We start from the raw sequence: 19,902 nt of genomic DNA on the forward strand, positions 1-19,902 counted from the left end.
TGGTACAATAAAGGACCATAATCACCCCTCCCCTTTAAAAACAGTTCATGAAATTAGACAACATTTTCTAACAAAATAAAAAAAAAATTGGGGAAAAAAAACCAGGGTCGGGCATCAGCCATTTAATAATTGTATAACAGGATGAACAGGAAAGGGAAAAGTGCCTTGGCAGGAAAATAAATGAGATTACGGTCAGAGCTGAAACCAAGTTGACATCATCAGGAACATAGAAACAGTCCAATGAATGGCCATTTAACACTGTTTATGATGATGTCAGTGAAGACCAGTCTATTGTATTCCCTGATGATTTTCCATATATCGTTTCCTCAGTCTGTAATATAGAGCACCGAGCACTGACACACTGTGCAACGGCTTTGAAGCAGGGTCAGCCCAAGAACCAGAAGTACGTTTAGCCTTGCATCAGAAACGCCAATGTCACAGACAACTTTGTGCGAACTTGAATAATTTCATTTTTCGCTTAAAGCTTTGGGGGTTGTGCGCAAAAAGGGCATAAAAGGTTGAAGGGGGGGCAGGGGGCAGGGGGAGAAAGAGTTTTAAAAAAAAAAAGCCAGGTTACCCTCACTTACCAGGGGCAACAGTCTGCAATGTATTCTGGTCTACCCTCTGCGTGCTGGTTAAATGACGTTGACTCGAGCCAGAGAACACCAGATAGAGGGCTACGTCCTCTTCGACTGTGTGTTCATCACCCAGGAGCACAGAGAGCACAGATTCCCCCTTCAGAAAGAAAAAACAAGATTTAATTAAAAACAGAAATGAAAAAAAACATGAAATTCATCACTAATGTAGGTTTTATGATCAACTAGTAGGTTTGAATGGTTGAGTAGCTGTGTCATGAATATTTATTGTTACTTTTCTTTCTTTTTAGAAAATCCACTGTCTGACTCCTCTATGAACTAAACTTGAACACAATGTAACATTACATTTTACTGAAGTCTCTCCTTCAAACTTTTCCTTATTTCTGAATTAAAACTCTGAAAACTAACTTCTAAAGCCTAAAGGATAAGCAAGATCTTCCCCTTTGCAGCTTAATGAAGATTAACACATTACTTTAGGCAATCTGATCCATTATTCACTCAAGATTGGTGCTTTTACTGAAACTACTCAAATACACACATCCAAATTAACTTTTAGCACGGAGTCTGTTTATCAATAACTCAGGCCTGAATCCCAGATATTAACTAGAGCTGTACAAAGGGTTCTTATCTGATCAAAACTGTAACTCATCAGAACCATGCCAAAGTCAACACAGTGATCAAGGGACAGACATCAACTCTTGTCAATAGGTTTCTGTAGCCCTCCACATACAGTAACCCTATTATATCTTGAAACAGCTTTTCCTACACTAGATTACCTATAAAAGACATTTTCCTGCAATTTTCTCAAAGCATTAGCTGAAGCCTCGTTATACAAGTGCTAGTTATCCTCCTGACCTGTACTTGATCCAAGTGACCAGGGTACACGTACGAGCACAAATAGTGAGCGCCAGCAGGTCATTCAACTGTGGCATTACTATGGAGGCTGATATGGTCCTCATCCAACATCAATACATTACAATAGCTTTAGCCGTGGCTCAGTGGTCGCGCTCTCGCCTCTGAGTCACAAGGTCGTGGGTTTGAGTCCCACTCCAGAGACTTGAGCACAAAATCTAGGCTGACACTCCAATGCAGTGCTAAGTGCTGTGCTGTACTGTACTGTCAGAGGTGCCGTCTTTCAGATGAGACATTAAACAGAGGTCCCGCCTGCCCTCTTAGGTGGATGCAAGAGATCCCATGGCACTATTTTGAAAAGCAGGGGAGTTCTCCCCAGTGTCCTGGCCAATAGTTATCCCTCAACCAATGTTGCTAAAACAGATTATCTGGTCACTGTCTTATTGCTGTTTGTGGGACCTTGCTGTGCGCAAATTGGCTGTCGCGTTTCCTACATTACAACAATGACTACACTTCAAAAGTACTTCATTGGCTGTAAAGCACTTTGGGACATCCTGAGGTCGTGAAAGGTGCTACATAAATGCAAGTCTTTCTTTTTCTTTATTACCAGCTGGGATTACTGGATAGTAATCAGAAAAGGGAACCATGATAGATTTTTCCCCTTCCAAGCCTCAACATACTCAGGGCGATTGTAGTGCCCCTCATGTTGTACAGGTCAAGAGCAGCTAACACAGCAAAGACCAGGAATCAAATCTGGGGTCTTACTGACCTGTATGTTTCAGTATCATACTGGGGAGGGGACTTACTGACCAAAAGGATAGGGCAAACCATAGCTGAACAGTTTTTAAATTTTATTTAAAAAAAAACGTTGGGCAACACAGTCCTATCTGTATGAACGGGTGTATGCAGAGTGATGCTCAGAACAGGGATTATGAAGGCCAAAGAAATGTCCATTATCGAGTCCAACATCCTCAATCTCCATTAACCATGCCAGGTGACTGGCGACATCAAGAGAATTCAATCAGATCTATTTGTAGATCACTTTCACTACCAATTATAGTTCCCCACTCTAAAGCCCATCAATGGTTTGGTTTGGTTTACTTTAATTAAACAAGTTCTCACTGCACAAATGGTATTGCCAGATATATGTCAGCAGTACTCCTCCTGGCATTCCCATCACCAACTAGAAACTTAGAACTAACTGGATGTCAGCTGTCCTGATGGCTCAATCAGTAGAGGCAGTGTGCAACTGAATCACACTGATCAGAAGGCGTCACATTTGATTCCCAATCTGCGCTCAGTTAACTGATCTCAGGCTGGGGAGAAGGGATATTACAACTGGCATCAGCATTCCTGAGTTAGGGAGTGAGGGGAGAGGCTCCAAATCTCAAACCACGAGAGGAACTCCACATTGTGTTTAAGCCAGTCTCAGCATTGGTGTCTATGGTTAAACAGCCTGCTAGCACTCACTGTCGAGGGCCATGATGAAGAATGGTCATTTGTGAGATGTATAGGAGAATAGCCGACAGATGCCTATAAAACCTTATCCTACATTACAAGTGACTACACTTCAATTGGCTGTAAAGCGCTATGGGACATCCAGGGGTCATGAAAGGCGCTATATAAATGCAAGTCTTTCTTTTATTTTCCCAAGGTTCAGAGCTTTCAACACTAAGGGGAGAAATTTAAAAGGGGGAAAAAAAACATTTGACAGAAATGAATCTCAAATGACCGACAGTATACTTTGGCAGTGTCACATATCAGGGAGTGTTTGATTAGAGCCAGGACACAACTTGACATTCAATATCGCTACAGAGGAAAGCTGTTGAGACACAACAATGTAGGTATTCAAGTAGTTTACTATGAACGGCAGCTCCATACATGTAACCTTCCAAACTAATCAACTAATAAAACAAGAACTTAAAGCATATCTCATGTCTCCTTTCAAGGCTGAAGATTTTTCTAACCTTTCCTCATAATTCAGTCCTCTGACACCAAATTTCAGCTGCACGGTCCTCGCTGCCTGACTTCAAGGGCTTGGACATTACGCCCTTGTGAATAACTTAACAGTGCTTTTCAGGCATGGGCCTGGACAGTGCATGTCAGTGGGCAATTGGACCATAGACGGCACTCCTGCCAAACCGTATTCCGACATCTACACACCATGTGGGCAAGCACCGTATTCCAGCAACAGTCGGTGCCTTCAGAGCAGAGGAGTAAATTGGGAGTGGTCATCAACTAATAAAACAAGTTAAATTTATTCAACAATAATTACAGTTATTTTGGTGCAAGGCTTCATTCCCTCCTACAATCAACCATTCTTTGACTAAATGGAGCCAGTTAGTATAGTAGTGGTTTGGCTGCAATTCAAAACTCTCTGCTTTTTTCAAAATTACTGTTAAAACATTGTTAATTTCACACCCTCCCAGTTTGCTCCTATTCTTTTCTCTGAAGGCACTGACCTTTGCTGGAGTATAGTACTCACCCACATGGTGTGTGGGTGTCAGAATCAGGTCTGGCAGCAATGCCATCTATGGTCAAATTGCCCGCTCATACTCGGTGTCCAGACTCATTCCTGAAGAATTACTGATAAGTTACTCACAAGGGAGAGTCGTCCAAGCCCTGGAAGTGGTGCAGAGAAGGACTATAAAGCTGACTCTTATTGTTAGAGAACTGAGTTACAAAGTAAGGTTAGAAAAACCTTCAGCCTTGAAAGGAGACAAGTGAGAGGGGATATAATAGACATGTGTAACATATTAAATGGAATAGAAAAGATAAACCCCGAGCACAAATTCAAGTCAAACCACCATTGCAAGACAAGAAGCCATTAAGTACAAGCTGGTAAAAGATAAATTCAGGACTGGTATCAGGAAGCACTTGTTCACTCCCTTACCCAGAAGACCATTCAAGGTATTGGAGGCAAAAACTCTGGAATCATTCATTCAAGAGTTATGTGCAGGGGAGAGACTGTAGGTTTCTATGGAAGGATGAGCTAGATGGGCTCAATGGCCTCCCTCACCCATATTATTCAAGACTATGCCGCCTAATGCCTGAGACATGTCACTGAGCCGAGGAGCTACTTCCACCTACATCATCTGAAAACTATCAAACCCAAATTCAAGTTTAGATTCTGAAGCAGTTCAAGAGGGGGTCCAGAATCCAGACAAATAACTGAAAAGACACCTTTGGGTTTTTGAAAGTCACAGTGACCAGACATTACCAGGGAATTTACTGGAATCTGATTCACCTGAAATACACTGGGCATAAGACTTAACATTTGAGAGATATTTTGCATCTGAGAGGTGCCCTTAATTTTGTGCTAATTAAGGTGATGGGTGTTAGTGTTGAGAAAATGGTACACTTTCAATTTCTGACACCTCATTCAAGTACCAGTTTTGTTGTGGTCAGCCAGGTCTCTGACACCCACAGAAACCTATCACCCTGCCTGAGTATCCAAACCCAGCTATTGAGAAAGCCACACAGGCAGAGTATCTATTTTCCTAATAAAACACACCATTTACTAAGAACCAGGGTGGCAGAAGCCAAGGCTCAGGGACCCCCCAAGAATGCAGTGATACTACTCGAGTTTAATCAGCTTACCTACACATTGCGCTGTTATGGTCTCTTGTCCAGCCAACACAACCATGCATTGGGTTGAGGAACTATCAGCAGCTAAGTGGGAATAATTCTAGCACCCAGTAGAAGGCCCATTAATCAACCAGACTGTTGGTCAATTTTCCCCTGGACCTGCCAGAGAGGCTTTGCTCACTTCCAATCTTCCCTCACTGGGCACACCATCCAGAATATCAACTCCAACTCAGTTCTCTTCTCCCCTCCCTCCCCAAGAAGGCTAATCATTAGTTGGTCAAGGAGGAGTCACTGGGTGACTAACATCAAGCACTCACAGGGCTGGAATAGCACAGGTTCAACATAGAGAAAAGCTCCCTCTACATTACCCTCCAAAACATATTTGAATCCCAATGTCAGAAGAGCACCATCTAATACACTAGCCTGACATTTTTCTATTTCCCACACCAGCCATCCTGTCTGAGTGACTTGCCAATTTAGTGCCCAATGAGGGGACAGTGCTGGTGCTTTGTGCTCGTTAGGAGCCAGAATGAAACTTCCCAAACTTATTTCACATTGGACTCTCACAGCAGAGGCAGAACTACATATAAAGAGTTGGTCAGCGAGCACATCAGGGAGTGGAGCGGGAGAAACCCATTCCTGCAATTCCTTCCCCCAGAAGACCGTTGCACATGACTTTACAGCCAGCAGACAGAAGAGACTTTCATCCCATCAATCTGGGCTCGCTCTGGCTGCCTGCCTCTCTGCCGCGGTCTTGTCCATGGCCGATGGCCCTGGCGAGAGAGCATGCTGTGTCCACCGGTACATTTGATGCCTTCCGCGACCGGTGGGCACCGCAGGGTATAGAAGTGATAATTGATATCCACAATCGCATTGTGATTTAATTATTTTTTTGTATAACGTCACTATATTGTGCAGAGTCATTATTTTTCGTTTCGTATTTGTAGTGCCTAGGGCACTTGTCTTAATAGTTTTTGTTCCTGTTTGGTGACACTGAGGAAACTCTTGTCACCCTTACAGATATTCAAAAAAGGCCCAGAGGTGAAAGGCCAGTGCGTTAAAAAAAAAAAAATTTTCTCACCCAATTGGGTATCTGTGCAGTGCACATCAACCACAGCCAAAAGGGGAGAGGCAGGCAATCTGTTTACAGGCTGCTGTAAATATCACTCAGAAGCCAATCCCTCCGAAGTTCCTGAGCGCAACCGTAGGATGACTTTTCCTTAGTTTTCCTTTTCTGTCTGTGGGGAAGAGCTTGTCCTTCAGTCAGGAACATAGCTGAACCCAGTAACTCAAATAGGGGAATGTGGTTACAAATTCACATGCTACTATACTGTGGTACTACAAAGCTATGTCAATGCATCACCTAAAGATACTTTAGAAAATAAGCTGCCAGAAAAAGGAACTGAAAATAGTTAACAAATTAGTCCAATGTGTCCTTTAAAAATAGAAAGCCATAGAAAATTAGTATTTCCGTTTTTTGGGTGAAACCATTAAAATCCACTGAATAAAAATTTTGAAACCAGCATCTCTGGACCACAGCATCAAAAAAGCACATTAAACGTCCTAACAGACCCTCCAACTTGTTCCAAATTGGACCGGTTCTTAGAGATGGCAACAGGGGTTTCCCAGACAGAAAAAACACTGACACTAATTTCTCTGGCCCCTATGCTACCGTAATGGGTACGGTAGCATAGTGGTTATGTTACTGGGCTAGTAATCCAGAGGCCTGGACTAAAATCCAGAGTCATGAGTTCAAATCCCGCCACGGCAGCTGGCGAATTTAAATTCAATTAATTAATTAAAAATTCAATTAATTAAATAAAAATCTGGAATTAAAATACTAGAATCAGTAATGATGGCCATGAAACTACCGGATTGTCGTAAAAACCCATCTGGTTCACGAATGTCCTTTAGGGAAGGAAGCCTGCCGCCCTTACCCGGTCTGGCCTATATGTGACTCCAGACCCACAGCAATGTGGTTGATTCTTAATTGCCCTCTGAAATGGCCTAGCAAGCCACTCAGTTGTAAAATCTCGCTATGAAAAGTCACAATAAGAATAAAACCGGACGGACCACCCGGCATCGGACCACAAGGCACCGGACACGACAACGGCAAAACACCAAGCCCAGTCGACCCTGCAAGGTCCTCCTTACTAACATCTGGGGACTTGTGCCAAAATTGGGAGAGCTGTCCCACAGACGAGTCAAGCAACAGCCTGACATAACCATACTCACAGAATCATATCTCTCAGCCAACGTCCCAGACTCTTCCATCACCATCCCTGGGTATGTCCTGTCCCACCGGCAGGACAGACCCACCAGAGGTGGCGGTACAGTGATATACAGTCAGGAGGGAGTGGCCCTGGGAGTCCTCAACATTGACTCTGGACCCCATGAAATCTCATGGCATCAGGTCAAACATGGGAAAGGAAACCTCCTGCTGATTACCACCTACCGTCCTCCCTCAGCTGATGAATCAGTCCTCCTCCATGTTGAACACCACTTGGAGGAAGCACTGAGGGTAGCAAGGGCACAAAATGTACTCTGGGTGGGGGACTTCAATGTCCATCACCAAGAGTGGCTCGGTAGCACCACTACTGACCGAGCTGGCCGAGTCCTGAAGGACATAGCTGCTAGACTGGGCCTGCGGCAGGTGGTGAGCGAACCAACACGAGGGAAAAACTTACTTGACCTCGTCCTCACCAATCTACCTGTCGCAAATGCATCTGTCCATGACAGTATTGGTAGGAGTGACCACCGCACAGTCCTCGTGGAGATGAAATCCCGTCTTCGCACTGAGGACACCATCCAACGTGTTGTGTGGCACTACCACCGTGCTAAATGGGATAGATTCAGAACAGATCTAGCAGCTCAAAACTGGGCATCCATGAGGCGCTGTGGGCCATCAGCAGCAGCAGAATTGTATTCCAGCAAAATCTGTAACCTCATGGCCCGGCATATTCCTCACTCTACCATTACCAACAAGCCAGGGGATCAACCCTGGTTCAATGAGGAGTGTAGAAGAGCATGCCAGGAGCAGCACCAGGCGTACCTAAAAATGAGGTGCCAACCTGGTGAAGCTACAACTCAGGACTACATGCATGCTAAACAGCGGAAGCAACATGCTATAGACAGAGCTAAGCGATTCCACAACCAACGGATCAGATCAAAGCTCTGCAGTCCTGCCACATCCAGTCGTGAATGGTGGTGGACAATTAAAAACTAACGGGAGGAGGAGGCTCTGCAAACATCCCCATTCTCAATGATGGCGGAGTCCAGCACGTGAGTGCAAAAGACAAGGCTGAAGCGTTTGCAACCATCTTCAGCCAGAAGTGCCGAGTGGATAATCCATCTCAGCCTCCTCCCGATCTCCTCACCATCACGGAAGCCAGTCTTCGGCCAATTCGATTCACTTCACGCGATATCAAGAAACGGCTGAGTGCACTGGATACAGCAAAGGCTATGGGCCCCGACAACATCCCAGCTGTAGTGCTGAAGACTTGTGCTCCAGAACTAGCTGCGCCTCTAGCCAAGCTGTTCCAGTACAGCTACAACACTGGCATCCACCCGACAATGTGGAAAATTGCCCAGTTATGTCCTGTCCACAAAAAGCAGGACAAATCCAATCCGGCCAATTACCGCCCCATCAGTCTACTCTCAATCATCAGCAAAGTGATGGAAGGTGTCGTCGACAGTGCTATCAAGCGGCACTTACTCACCAATAACCTGCTCACCGATGCTCAGTTTGGGTTCCGCCAGGACCACTCGGCTCCAGACCTCATTACAGCCTTGGTCCAAACATGGACAAAAGAGCTGAATTCCAGAGGTGAGGTGAGAGTGACTGCCCTTGACATCAAGGCAGCATTTGACCGAGTGTGGCACCAAGGAGCCCTAGTAAAATTGAAGTCAATGGGAATCAGGGGGAAAACTCTCCAGTGGCTGGAGTCATACCTAGCACAAAGGAAGATGGTAGTGGTTGTTGGAGGCCAATCATCTCAGCCCCAGGGCATTGCTGCAGGAGTTCCTCAGGGCAGTGTCCTAGGCCCAACCATCTTCAGCTGCTTCATCAATGACCTTCCCTCCATCATAAGGTCAGAAATGGGGATGTTCGCTGATGACTGCACAGTGTTCAGTTCCATTCGCAACCCCTCAGATAATGAAGCAGTCCGAGCCTGCATGCTGCAAGACCTGGACAACATCCAGGCTTGGGCTCATAAGTGGCAAGTAACGTTTGCGCCAGATCAGTGCCAGGCAATGACCACCTCCCCTTGACATTCAACGGCATTACCATCGCCGAATCCCCCACCATCAACATCCTGGGGGTCACCATTGACCAGAAACTTAACTGGACCAGCCATATAAATACCGTGGCTACGAGAGCAGGTCAGAGGCTGGGTATTCTGCGGCGAGTGACTCACCTCCTGACTCCCCAAAGCCTTTCCACCATCGACAAGGCACAAGTCAGGAGTGTGATGGAATACTCTCCACTTGCCTGGATGAGTGCAGCTCCAACAACACTCAAGAAGCTCGACACCATCCAAGATAAAGCAGCCCGCTTGATTGGCACCCCATCCACCACCCTAAACATTCACTCCCTTCACCACCGGCGCACTGTGGCTGCAGTGTGCACCATCCACAGGATGCACTGCAGCAACTTGCCAAGGCTTCTTCGACAGCACCTCCCAAACCCGCGACCTCTACCACCTAGAAGGACAAGGGCAGCAGGCGCATGGGAACAACACCACCTGCACGTTCCCCTCCAAGTCACACACCATCCCGACTTGGAAATATATCGCCATTCCTTCATTGTCGCTGGGTCAAAATCCTGGAACTCCCTTCCTAACAGCACTGTGGGAGAACAGTCACCACACGGACTGCAGCGGTTCAAGAAGGCGGCTCACCACCACCTTCTCGAGGGCAATTAGGGATGGGCAATAAATGCCGGCCTTGCCAGCGACGCCCACATCCCGTGAACGAATAAAAAAAATTTTAAAAAAATTGTCCAAAGCAGGAATGTCCAAGTTTTTTGTTGTCAAGGGTTGGTTAAATGTATGCTATGAAGCCTCGCAGTCCACATATAAAGTTTAGCCAATGTTTCCATTAACTTGCATATATCTCAAGCTGCTGCTACAAATAGATCTTGCCGTTCCGATTTAGAATTTAACCATTAATGAGGCAGCAGGACCAAGAACTACCCTTCCAAACAAACCAGTGAGTAAAAAATAAGTGAGCAAGCAGATAAAGGATCGAGTTACCTAGGCTTCGTGAACTGACTTGCCAACATTCAATACCACCAAAACAGATTAATTGGTCATTCACCTCACTGCTGTTCATGGGAACTTGCTGTGCACAACTTGGCCGCTACATGTGCCAACATAACAAGGTGCCTGCACTTTGAAATAATTCACTGTTTTGAGACATCCTGAGGATGTGAAAGGTGCTCCAGAAATGATTGGATTTTTAAAAAAAAAATCCATCAGACTTTCAGGTGGAAGGGGGTGAAACTATATCCTCCAATAACAGCAAAATGTAATACTTTTGTCAACAGTTAAACCATCCTCAACAAGGCAAAAAATGCAGAAATAAAACCTTTCATGGGAGTGCAATGAAGCATAGATTTAGACGAAGTGAAAGCACAAATGAACATGTACGAGCTTTACCAACATCTGAAAAAAAGAACATTCAAAATAACTGATGGCAGCATCAGCTGCAGATGTTCATGCATTTCCTTGTCAGCTTAACTAATTACAGTCTTGTACCTGCTCTAATCAGCCCAACGGTCTTTCTCTCTGCTGCTTGCATACATATTTCCCTTTGTTTCTCTCGTTAGAGACTATCTCGCTGCACATTAGAGTTAGTGCCTGACTGCAGATGCTACGGCAGTCAGGAACAATGAAGAACGGACATGCAACTGGGTTGCACATTTACAGAAAATTCATCTGTATATTCTGATGGGCGAATATTAACAAACATTGCCTTCACAAAATGCAATAAATTTAAGTACCTTTCATAAATCAGAATCATCAGCTTTATTTAGTGTATTTGCACCAATATTCAATCATGGCAAAGGGGAAAAGAGGCTGCATATAGTGACACCACTATTCCCGAGCAGTAGGGACATGATTGGGTAATTCCCTCGTCAATCAGGCCTGGAGACCGTTCTGCTGCAAGTGACTGGAATTGATTTTATGCACATAATTGGTATGTAACTATCCTACACTCACTGCATTTTGCTGGCGAAATCACCCTGCTTTTATCAGGAGACGTTGCTGCGGTTTTGGTCCTGAGTTCTGTTTGCTGTAGTGAGCTATTTAAATAGGCTGTTGGCTGAGTAAATAGACTTTGAAGTCACAACCTACCTCCAACTCATTGGCTGACACAGTGGTGTCAATAGACACTCAATGCTTTAATGCTTTCATGTACTTTTTCTGTGATACACAATTTAAAGAATTAAAGGGGCGATTAAAAAAATGTCTTTACACAGTTGATTACAGTGTGGAATTTCCTGCTACAGGTCATTGTTCTTTTATAAAGAAATAAGATAATTGCTTACAAAAGGACCATTGACAAGTATTGGGGGATGAGGTGAGTGGGATTAGAACAGGTGTTCACATGGAGAAAAATAATGGCACAGACTTGAGGGGCTGAATGGTCTGTTTCTGTGCTGTAATAGTCTATGATTCTTCTTGCTCCCACTACCAGTGACTGACCTGTAACCAACAGTACTCTACCTCAGTGTCATGCAACTCAAAATAGCCTCTCCAGACATAATACAAGTTTGGAATCTCTAATTGTACTACTGTGTGTTTCCATAGTTAAAGTGGGGAAAATATGATCATTTCACATGCACATTATGCTTTACCGACAACACTGATATCTGCATACAATACATAGTTCAAAGCTACTTAAACAAAACAGATGATCTATTTAAAATTAACAATTTAATTTTTAATGAAAAATCAAACATCATTTTCCAAAGACTTTACAAAAATGTACAGAAGAATGATCCAAATAAAATGATGCAACAATGATCCAATCCATATCTGTAGATCAACCAAATTTAGAAAACCATGGAACATGAATCTGTTGAAAGTTTCATTAAGAAGCAGGTTCTTTACTCTTAAGAGTTCCCAACAGACTAGCAATGATACAAGACAGCTGCTGGGTACACTTGCGTGAAATTGTGCCATATAAAGTGTCAAACATGAAGGTCATCAACTGAGCCTCAGCAAGTGTTTAATAATGCTTCCAAAAATACTTGTGCCCTCTAGGGACTCGCTATGCGGCAGTGTTTCTCTTCTCATCACAAAACATTGCAAGAGGTAACTGCTTTAATATTTCAAGTAGCTGTGTACACCAAGTTTATTTACACACATCAAATATTGAACACAGATTTTTTTTTAAGTTGAGAAACCAAGGTGAAAGGCCGCAGCTGATAGAGCAGACATCACCAAAGTTGTTACGAGTTACATCATGCAGCAGTTGTTGGGTGATACTAATCTTAGGTTTCAAAAACCTGCAGATTGTCAAATGGAAGGAAGATCAAGAGGGGGAAGGACTCTAGGAGATGGTGTAATGAGTCTTGATTTCACCACATGCGGAATGGTATATTGTGGGGAGAGAGCGCGGAGACGAACGAGGGAAAAAAAAAACATACATTAGGTAGCAACCTTTTCTTATAGCCTGGCCCAGTGGGTGAGAGGGATGTTAAATTTGAACTAATTGGCAAACTATCAGAGTACAATACTCAATTATCTAAGGTGGACAGTATATACCAGATTAGGGCAAGCAACAATTGTTGCTGCTTCTAAATGATACCTGCATTATTGAACTCAAGACTGACAGATTGATTTTTTAAAAACCTGCCCATCAAAGTGACATCAATTGTACTCCACTCTCCTTGAATTTATTCAAGACACGAGGGGCGATTTTAAAATTCTTCACCCACTTGAAGGGCTCCACAGGAACTTGGGCGCTTGACCCCATGCTTATCCATCTATCGATCAGTGATTGTATTCCTTCACCAATGCTGCTCAGGTTACGAGGAGTTATACTGGAGCAACGGAGGATGTTTGTGTCCTCAACTTGCCCACTGTAGTGGAGTCTCGCCATAGATGCATGGCTGAAATCAGAAACATGATTGGATGGCAGGTATAATAACAACCCCCCCCCCCCCCCCAACCTCTATAACATTGGTATCTCTACTCACTGTGGCACCTTGTCACCCCATGCCAATGGAAGACATTTTAAATTCAGATTTATTCACTGGGCTTAGAATCCATTAAGTCAAAATTTGTACCAGTTACATAAAAAGGTCATCTGCCTGTGCAGACCCGCCCTGCGCTTGCTCAAGATGATGATTAGTCAATGGTGTATGAAGGCAGCAATCAATTTCTAACTGCATCGTGGGCCAAGTCTCCTCAGCTGGTAACTAACACATGCCAACCAATTAGCACCAACAGCTGCTTGGATACCAGCAAAGTTTGCCAGGTTCAGAAACTTAAACAAATGCTGCTCTAAAAACTGTGGTGGTGCCAATTCATCTTCATTCACTTGCCAACTCCATCCGTTCACAGGAAACAACTGTTCCTGGGTTTCTAATTTGCAGCCATCAAAAACTAATCCATGCCTTGGGTTCAATATATGACCTTCTACAGTGAGAGGGCAAAAAATTCCAAAAACAAAGTTGGGACTTAATCAACATCTTTGGAGCAACACTAACTCAAAGAATCAAGAATGTTTCTTTCAGAAAATGAGCAATGCTGAAAACGTTTACAAAAAAAACCCATCCAATAACATGGGACTGTGGTAAAGCTGGATTGTGGACAAAATGTTTTTCCTTTTTACTCTGACTCGCTTCAATAAAACAGGTGGGGATTTTCCTTTCAGTCCCACTTCTACTGCTCATGACTACATTACATATATTGACCATGGTTTTGGGGGGAGGGGGAGGGGGAGGGGGAGGGGAGAAAAGACAGGAAGACCCGATATTCCTCCTGGGGGGGGATGGAGAAAAGACAGGAAGACCCGATATTCCTCCTAGTTACCACAAGTTATACACATTCCATTAAAAAATACAAGCTGGTTGATAGTTTCGTTTTAGCAAAGCAGGAGTAGCTGACCAGTTGTTCTAAGCACTTTGATAAAGAATGATAAAGAAATGGAAAGACTTACCCAATGCTGGCCATAAATTCTAAACAGCAGTCAATTGGGATTTGAATTTGGGATCATGGTTGGAAGCTCAATGCTTCATCGCTAAAACTATCATAATATTCCATAAATTTCCTTACACCGGAAAAGTAGATTTAAAAAGTTCTAGCCAATCGTCCGTGTAGGTCAGCTTCATCTCCCCTCCCAACCATCCAATTTTTAATTTTCTCTGCTCTGGAAGACATCAATTCTTGTTGGGTCTTGATCATTCGTCACATGTGAGCAAGTGACAGGAGGTTACTCAATATATCACCAAGTCCCATCCTGTCCCCCCTTGAATTCACAATAACATTTCCAGCAGGGGTCACTGGCAGCAATCAGGGGTAGAATTCTGGCTATTTTTTCCATTCCCTTGCCTTTCTGGAAGGCCAGTCATTGAATCACATCGCCATTGCAGCTGACAGCTCAGAGCAGGTTTCAAACTTCTATGGCTTACATGTCTCCCTATGACACTAGTTATTGCATTGAGTCATCAGTGGAGGTAAGTCTATTCTGCAGTTGCATCTTGCACAGATCATACCCATTTAGGAATTGTTGTTTTCATGGGGACATTAAATCATTAAAAAATATCTGAAGCTTTTATCCAAATCAATACTGATGATATGGACTGATATAGATTTAATCAAGAATTGCAAAATTGTTCACCAATTAAAGGTAAACAAAAAAATAGCAATTAAAGTAATTAACACAGAATACCAGATCCATTACTAATCCCCTCATTAAATAGGAGAAATAGCCAAAAAAGTGTGCACACCAAGATTGCTTACTGTGCTACCAGGTTGAAATATTGTACTATCATGCAATATTTCTTCAATAATACTGTGATAGTGCAGTCACGATATCTCTAGTGTAAGAACATTTCCCTATGCTAAATTTCAATTTAATATATAGGCAAAACAGAAGTGCAAACTATAGGAACACTCCTGTGATGGCCTAGTTGAAAGATGCACCATTGGTGAGGTACTGAATCATACACACCAGAGATAGCCCAAAGAATGGGGATATGGCGCTGGTGTGGGAAGGGGTCATTAGAGTGGGAGAAGGCTCCTGTGGACTATGAATACTGGGATGGACCATTTTCCCCAAATGACCTGTTGCTCTGCTTTAGATTCTATGTAGGTTCAATCCCTGGTCTATGCTCAGTTAGCCAAACTCAGCCAGGACAACTGTTAGGGGCTACAGTTAACTTCAGCACCTCTGGACTAAGGAGAAGGAAAAACAAAAACAAACACAAACTCAGCCAGGGTCCCAATGCCTGATATCTGTCCAGTGCCAGCTCTTGCAGTAGAGGGCACTTATCAATGTCAAAAGACGACAGGATCTGGCTCGGCTGTGATTTTTAAAAATGTATTCTCGGGATGTGGGCATCGCAGTGCCCATCCTTGTTTGCCCTAAGGTGGTACTGGTGTGCTTTCTTCTTTTTTGATGCAATTGAATGGCTTGCTAGGCCACTTCAGAGGACAGTTAAGAGTCAACCATGTTGGTGTAAAGATTCTAGATTTCAGTTGGGTTCTTACGACAATCCAACAGCTTCATGGCCACTTTTTGCTGATACTAGCTTTTTAAACATGAATTCAAATTCTCAAACTGCTATGGTGGGATTTGAACTCGCGTCCTATGGATTAGTAATTCAACAAAAAAATCCACTACACCACCGCACCTCTCTTCCCCCATCCAGTTTTATATTCAAATCGTGAAGTTGTGCTCACTGACAAGGCTCTCATATATAGAATGGCCACTTGGCCAAGGCAATGGAGAACAAACTGCGCCCATGAAACTGTATGAGCCAGTGTCCTCAGGAAAGGATGGGATCAAATTAGAAGGGGGTGGGGTGGGAGGGAGAGAATAAACAATATTGAACAATCTCAGAAGTGTGAATACTAAAGGGCTAAGCTTGTGCAATCATGTTTTATGTGATAACATCATTGAGTCAATGATGAAGCAGTTGGAGGAGTCCAGTGTTGTCATTACATCACTTGGCAGAAAACTCTGCACTCACATAAGCAACGCCACTTTGTACAGAAGCAAACCGTCTGGCAACAAGAGTGCATGGGCTTTCATGACTAACAAATGTTCTAGGAACTAAACTCACCAGAAAATTCCCGACCAGATGATTCGCTCTTTAACATGCCAAGATTTGCAGTGTTTCATTAATAATTGCATTGTGTGCTCATGGTACCTTGGAAAATAATACATTCTAGAATATCCAAGACATGGACCAACATGTTTACAATCGAAGGTGGACTTTTCTTTCTCTCTAAACGCATGCCTGATTCCACCCCCAACAAAGAAAGTACTTGAGCGCCACTGATTCCAGACAAATAGTTATAGTGTCCGCTGCTTCACACTAGGTGTCTGAGTCACACAGGCCAGGAAGGAACCCAATTCTCTGCTTATACTGAGTTAGCTGAATTGTTGCTCAACCAGGGCAGCAATTGAGATGCTACAATTTGCCTCAGCATCCTGGGATAGAGAAGGAAAAAGGAGCTCCCATTGCTGATTGCTTGAGGCAACTCCTACTGGAGAGGGCGCATGTGTGGATGGTTTGTGTGCATATTTCTCTTTTTCGGGTGAGGAAAAGATCAGTGGGGTTTCCCCCCAGTAAATTGCCCGCTGGCACCCACTACTTGGGCTCACAGGTGAAGAATGGGCACTTGCGGCATGTACTAGAGGGCACCCACTACCCAGAGAACCATACCCCAAGGAGGAGTCAACTCCTGCAGAAGGAGAAGAGAGAAAATTGATGGGAAAAGGGACGATTTTTTTTTAAAGAAAACAGCAAATTGCCCATGGCATTACCTACTGTCAGTCGATTATGATATTTTGTTTTAAATAGGCAAGTGTTAATGGGAGACACTTTGGAAACTCACTCCACACAGACATGATGTGGAGATGCCGGTGATGGACTTGGGTTGACAATTGTAAACAATTTTACACCACCAAGTTATAGTCCAGCAATTTTATTTTAAATTCACAAGCTTTCGGAGGCTTCCTCCTTCCTCAGGTGAATGTTCACAGGATTCAAGAACAACATTGTGTCCTAGGATGATCTGCTCATCTAAATTGTATACATGAAAAATACAATTCTCCCATTTTGCTTAGATTTTGACAAACGATCAGACTTTCTTTGGACACTCACTCACACGGAGTTCTCAACAATGTACGTAACTCACGTCTTATCTCTTCTAAATACCAGCCTCAAATTAATGTGGTGATTTATGTGCCAAACTAGTTGGGAGATGGATCGAGTCTCTGCAAATCTAAATCTCACTACCAATTTCAAAGACTGTCCCTCCTACTCCCTATTAAACCATATACATACACAAGCAACACAATTCTGCAAACTTCCAAGACACACAAAGTCTGGTCAACAATTGATGTAGTGTGTCTTGCAGCATTCATGAGTGGCCTTCAAGCAAAGGACTGATTGGAATTGGGACCCTTGACAGAAAATTTGTGAGTAACAGCACTAAATGAACCTCAGCCAATTCAGCTTTCCTAACTTGCTAACACATATCAATTGGCCAGCAAAAACAAGTACATATCATTTGAAACTATTAAATACTGATTTAGGCCATTTTTGGAGATTTTTCTTTAAAATGAGCTCTCATTTGTGTGAGAAGATTGCTTTTTGAAGGAATGAATGCTGTGGTACTGCATGCTGCATACATAAGAGATTCTGGGGTTTTTCAATTTCCTTACAGAAATGTAATATATTTCAAGGTATTCGTTCAACTTAAACCAGCTATGCATCAAAAGAAGAAAGTCAGACTGATAGAGTCTAGAAGCTTTTCCAGTTACTTAACCATAAACCTGAATCAAATATTGACCCTTCGAGAGGAAAAGAACAGCTGTAAAAGTCTAATATAAAAACAGAAACTATTGGAATTGGGGTTCAGATGAAGAGGTCTCTGCCTGAAATATTAACTTATCTTTTGTCTTTTCAGATGCCTCCTGGATCTGTTGACTGCTTCCAATATTTTTTGTATTGATTTTAAGTATATGGATCCATCGGTTGCATCATAGTGGTTACAAATAAAACGATACACTGTACATCACTGGCTTCTGGCATATGCCCCAAAATCCCATGAGTTGCAGATGTGCCACATGACCCTAATTGGCTCCATATTTGTAAGGGAAGGAAATGAATACCATCAAAGAGACTAAATATATAAAAAAGTAACGTCCAACATAGAAATATCATAACTGCAGAGAAGATCTGCACCTCAGATTCAAGCTTTCTACTAATTGAAGCACAGCGAGCCCCCTCCCCTCCATATGCTGCCTACTTTTGAGTATTTCTACAGCTAGCTTAGTTGGTAAGTGCATCAGTGTGGAACCAAGCTACACAGATCAGGAAGGTTCAACATTCATCGAGTTAGTTGATCTCGGGCAAACGCTGCAGTCTGGGAACTGCAATTGGTCACTGCACTAAGTGGAGGAAAAAAATCCAGACAAAATTGCTGTTCCTGATTAGTATCCAGTAAACTAGACTGGGTTGGGTACTGGCACAGCATCATTGGGACAATAGTACTCATTTTCCTACTAGACTAGTTAATCCACTGATCAACACATGATAATGTAAACTCAAAGATTGGAGATCTGTCCCTGTGAAGTATTGCCAGTTAATATATTGGCAGGTGATGCACACCCGGCCTTTTGGCCTTCATCAATACTGTGGAATGTGAATGCAAAAGGGCAAGTGGGAGCTCTTCTGATCTTCTGGCGAGCTGACTCAACAGCTGAAAGCTTTGTGCATTCACAAGGGAGCTTTGGAGTGGATAGCTGGCCCTCTGGGCCAGAGGAACTGCCAACTGACACCGAGTCCAACATAGCAAACATTAGAGTGGGAGGCAAATAGAGAAACACAGTTGGCTGAGAAAATTTAAATATATGCATTGCGGGTCTTCTGGAATTCAATCTGCAGTTGATTACTGGAAAAACGCTGATCTGTATGTATAAAATAGACATGATTTCCCAGTAATTCAGTGCAGCTTAGACTTCAGTGAGCATGCAATGATTGCAAGCCAAATTTGATCTTTAAGCTAGGATTCGGTGATTGCAGATCCTGTGAATGAAACGTCCTGATTCTAGTGGACAGACACGGTATGCAACTGGGAGAGGGTGGGGGAAGAGAAGAGCGAAGAGAAAAGGACAGCCTTCCACCTAACAGGTCTGAAGTAATATTTTCAATCATAAAAACTGAATGAGTGGGAAGGTAGGTACAGAGTGGGAAGGTTTTAGCTAAGATCCCTGGCCTATGAGTTAGTTGTTCATAACTGGGGCAGTGGTAGAGATGCTGCAATCGGTCTCAGCAGCACTGGGCTAGGCCCAAAAATACCCAACTAGGGCTTCCACTTTTGAACACTATGCATTGACCCCCCCCTGCCTATGCAGACACTGGTTCAAGGCAGATTTGGCTTGATTTTAACATCCTTAGCTGGATGGCCTGTTGACACTCACTCACTGACAAGGCACACACATGAACAAAAGTAGCAGCCATTTGAACAAGGTATCAGAGGGCAGCTCACTGCCAATGAAATTGTATCCCATTCACTGTGGGTTACACTCGAACAACGGGCTACAAGTGCCGATCGACCCCAATCCCCCGCAGAGTCAGCGCCTTCATGAGAGGAGGAAAAATGAGAGATTGTTT

At 43.4% G+C, this 19,902-nt stretch overlaps 1 protein-coding gene across 3 annotated transcripts in view; it reads right to left on the reverse strand.

The window, feature by feature from the left end:
- The window catches only part of akap13 (A-kinase anchoring protein 13), a 322,499-nt gene that overhangs the window by 216,269 nt on the left and 86,328 nt on the right, over nucleotides 1-19,902 (reverse strand). For all 3 annotated transcript variants that reach the window (XM_067971374.1, XM_067971373.1, XM_067971372.1), the window contains exon 4: nucleotides 588-735. In XM_067971374.1, the coding sequence (XP_067827475.1) occupies nucleotides 588-735 (148 nt within the window). The remainder of the gene's footprint in view (nucleotides 1-587; nucleotides 736-19,902) is intronic.

The sequence above is a fragment of the Heptranchias perlo genome, chromosome 34 (assembly GCF_035084215.1).
Source record: "Heptranchias perlo isolate sHepPer1 chromosome 34, sHepPer1.hap1, whole genome shotgun sequence".
In the NCBI taxonomy this organism is placed as follows: domain Eukaryota; kingdom Metazoa; phylum Chordata; class Chondrichthyes; order Hexanchiformes; family Hexanchidae; genus Heptranchias; species Heptranchias perlo.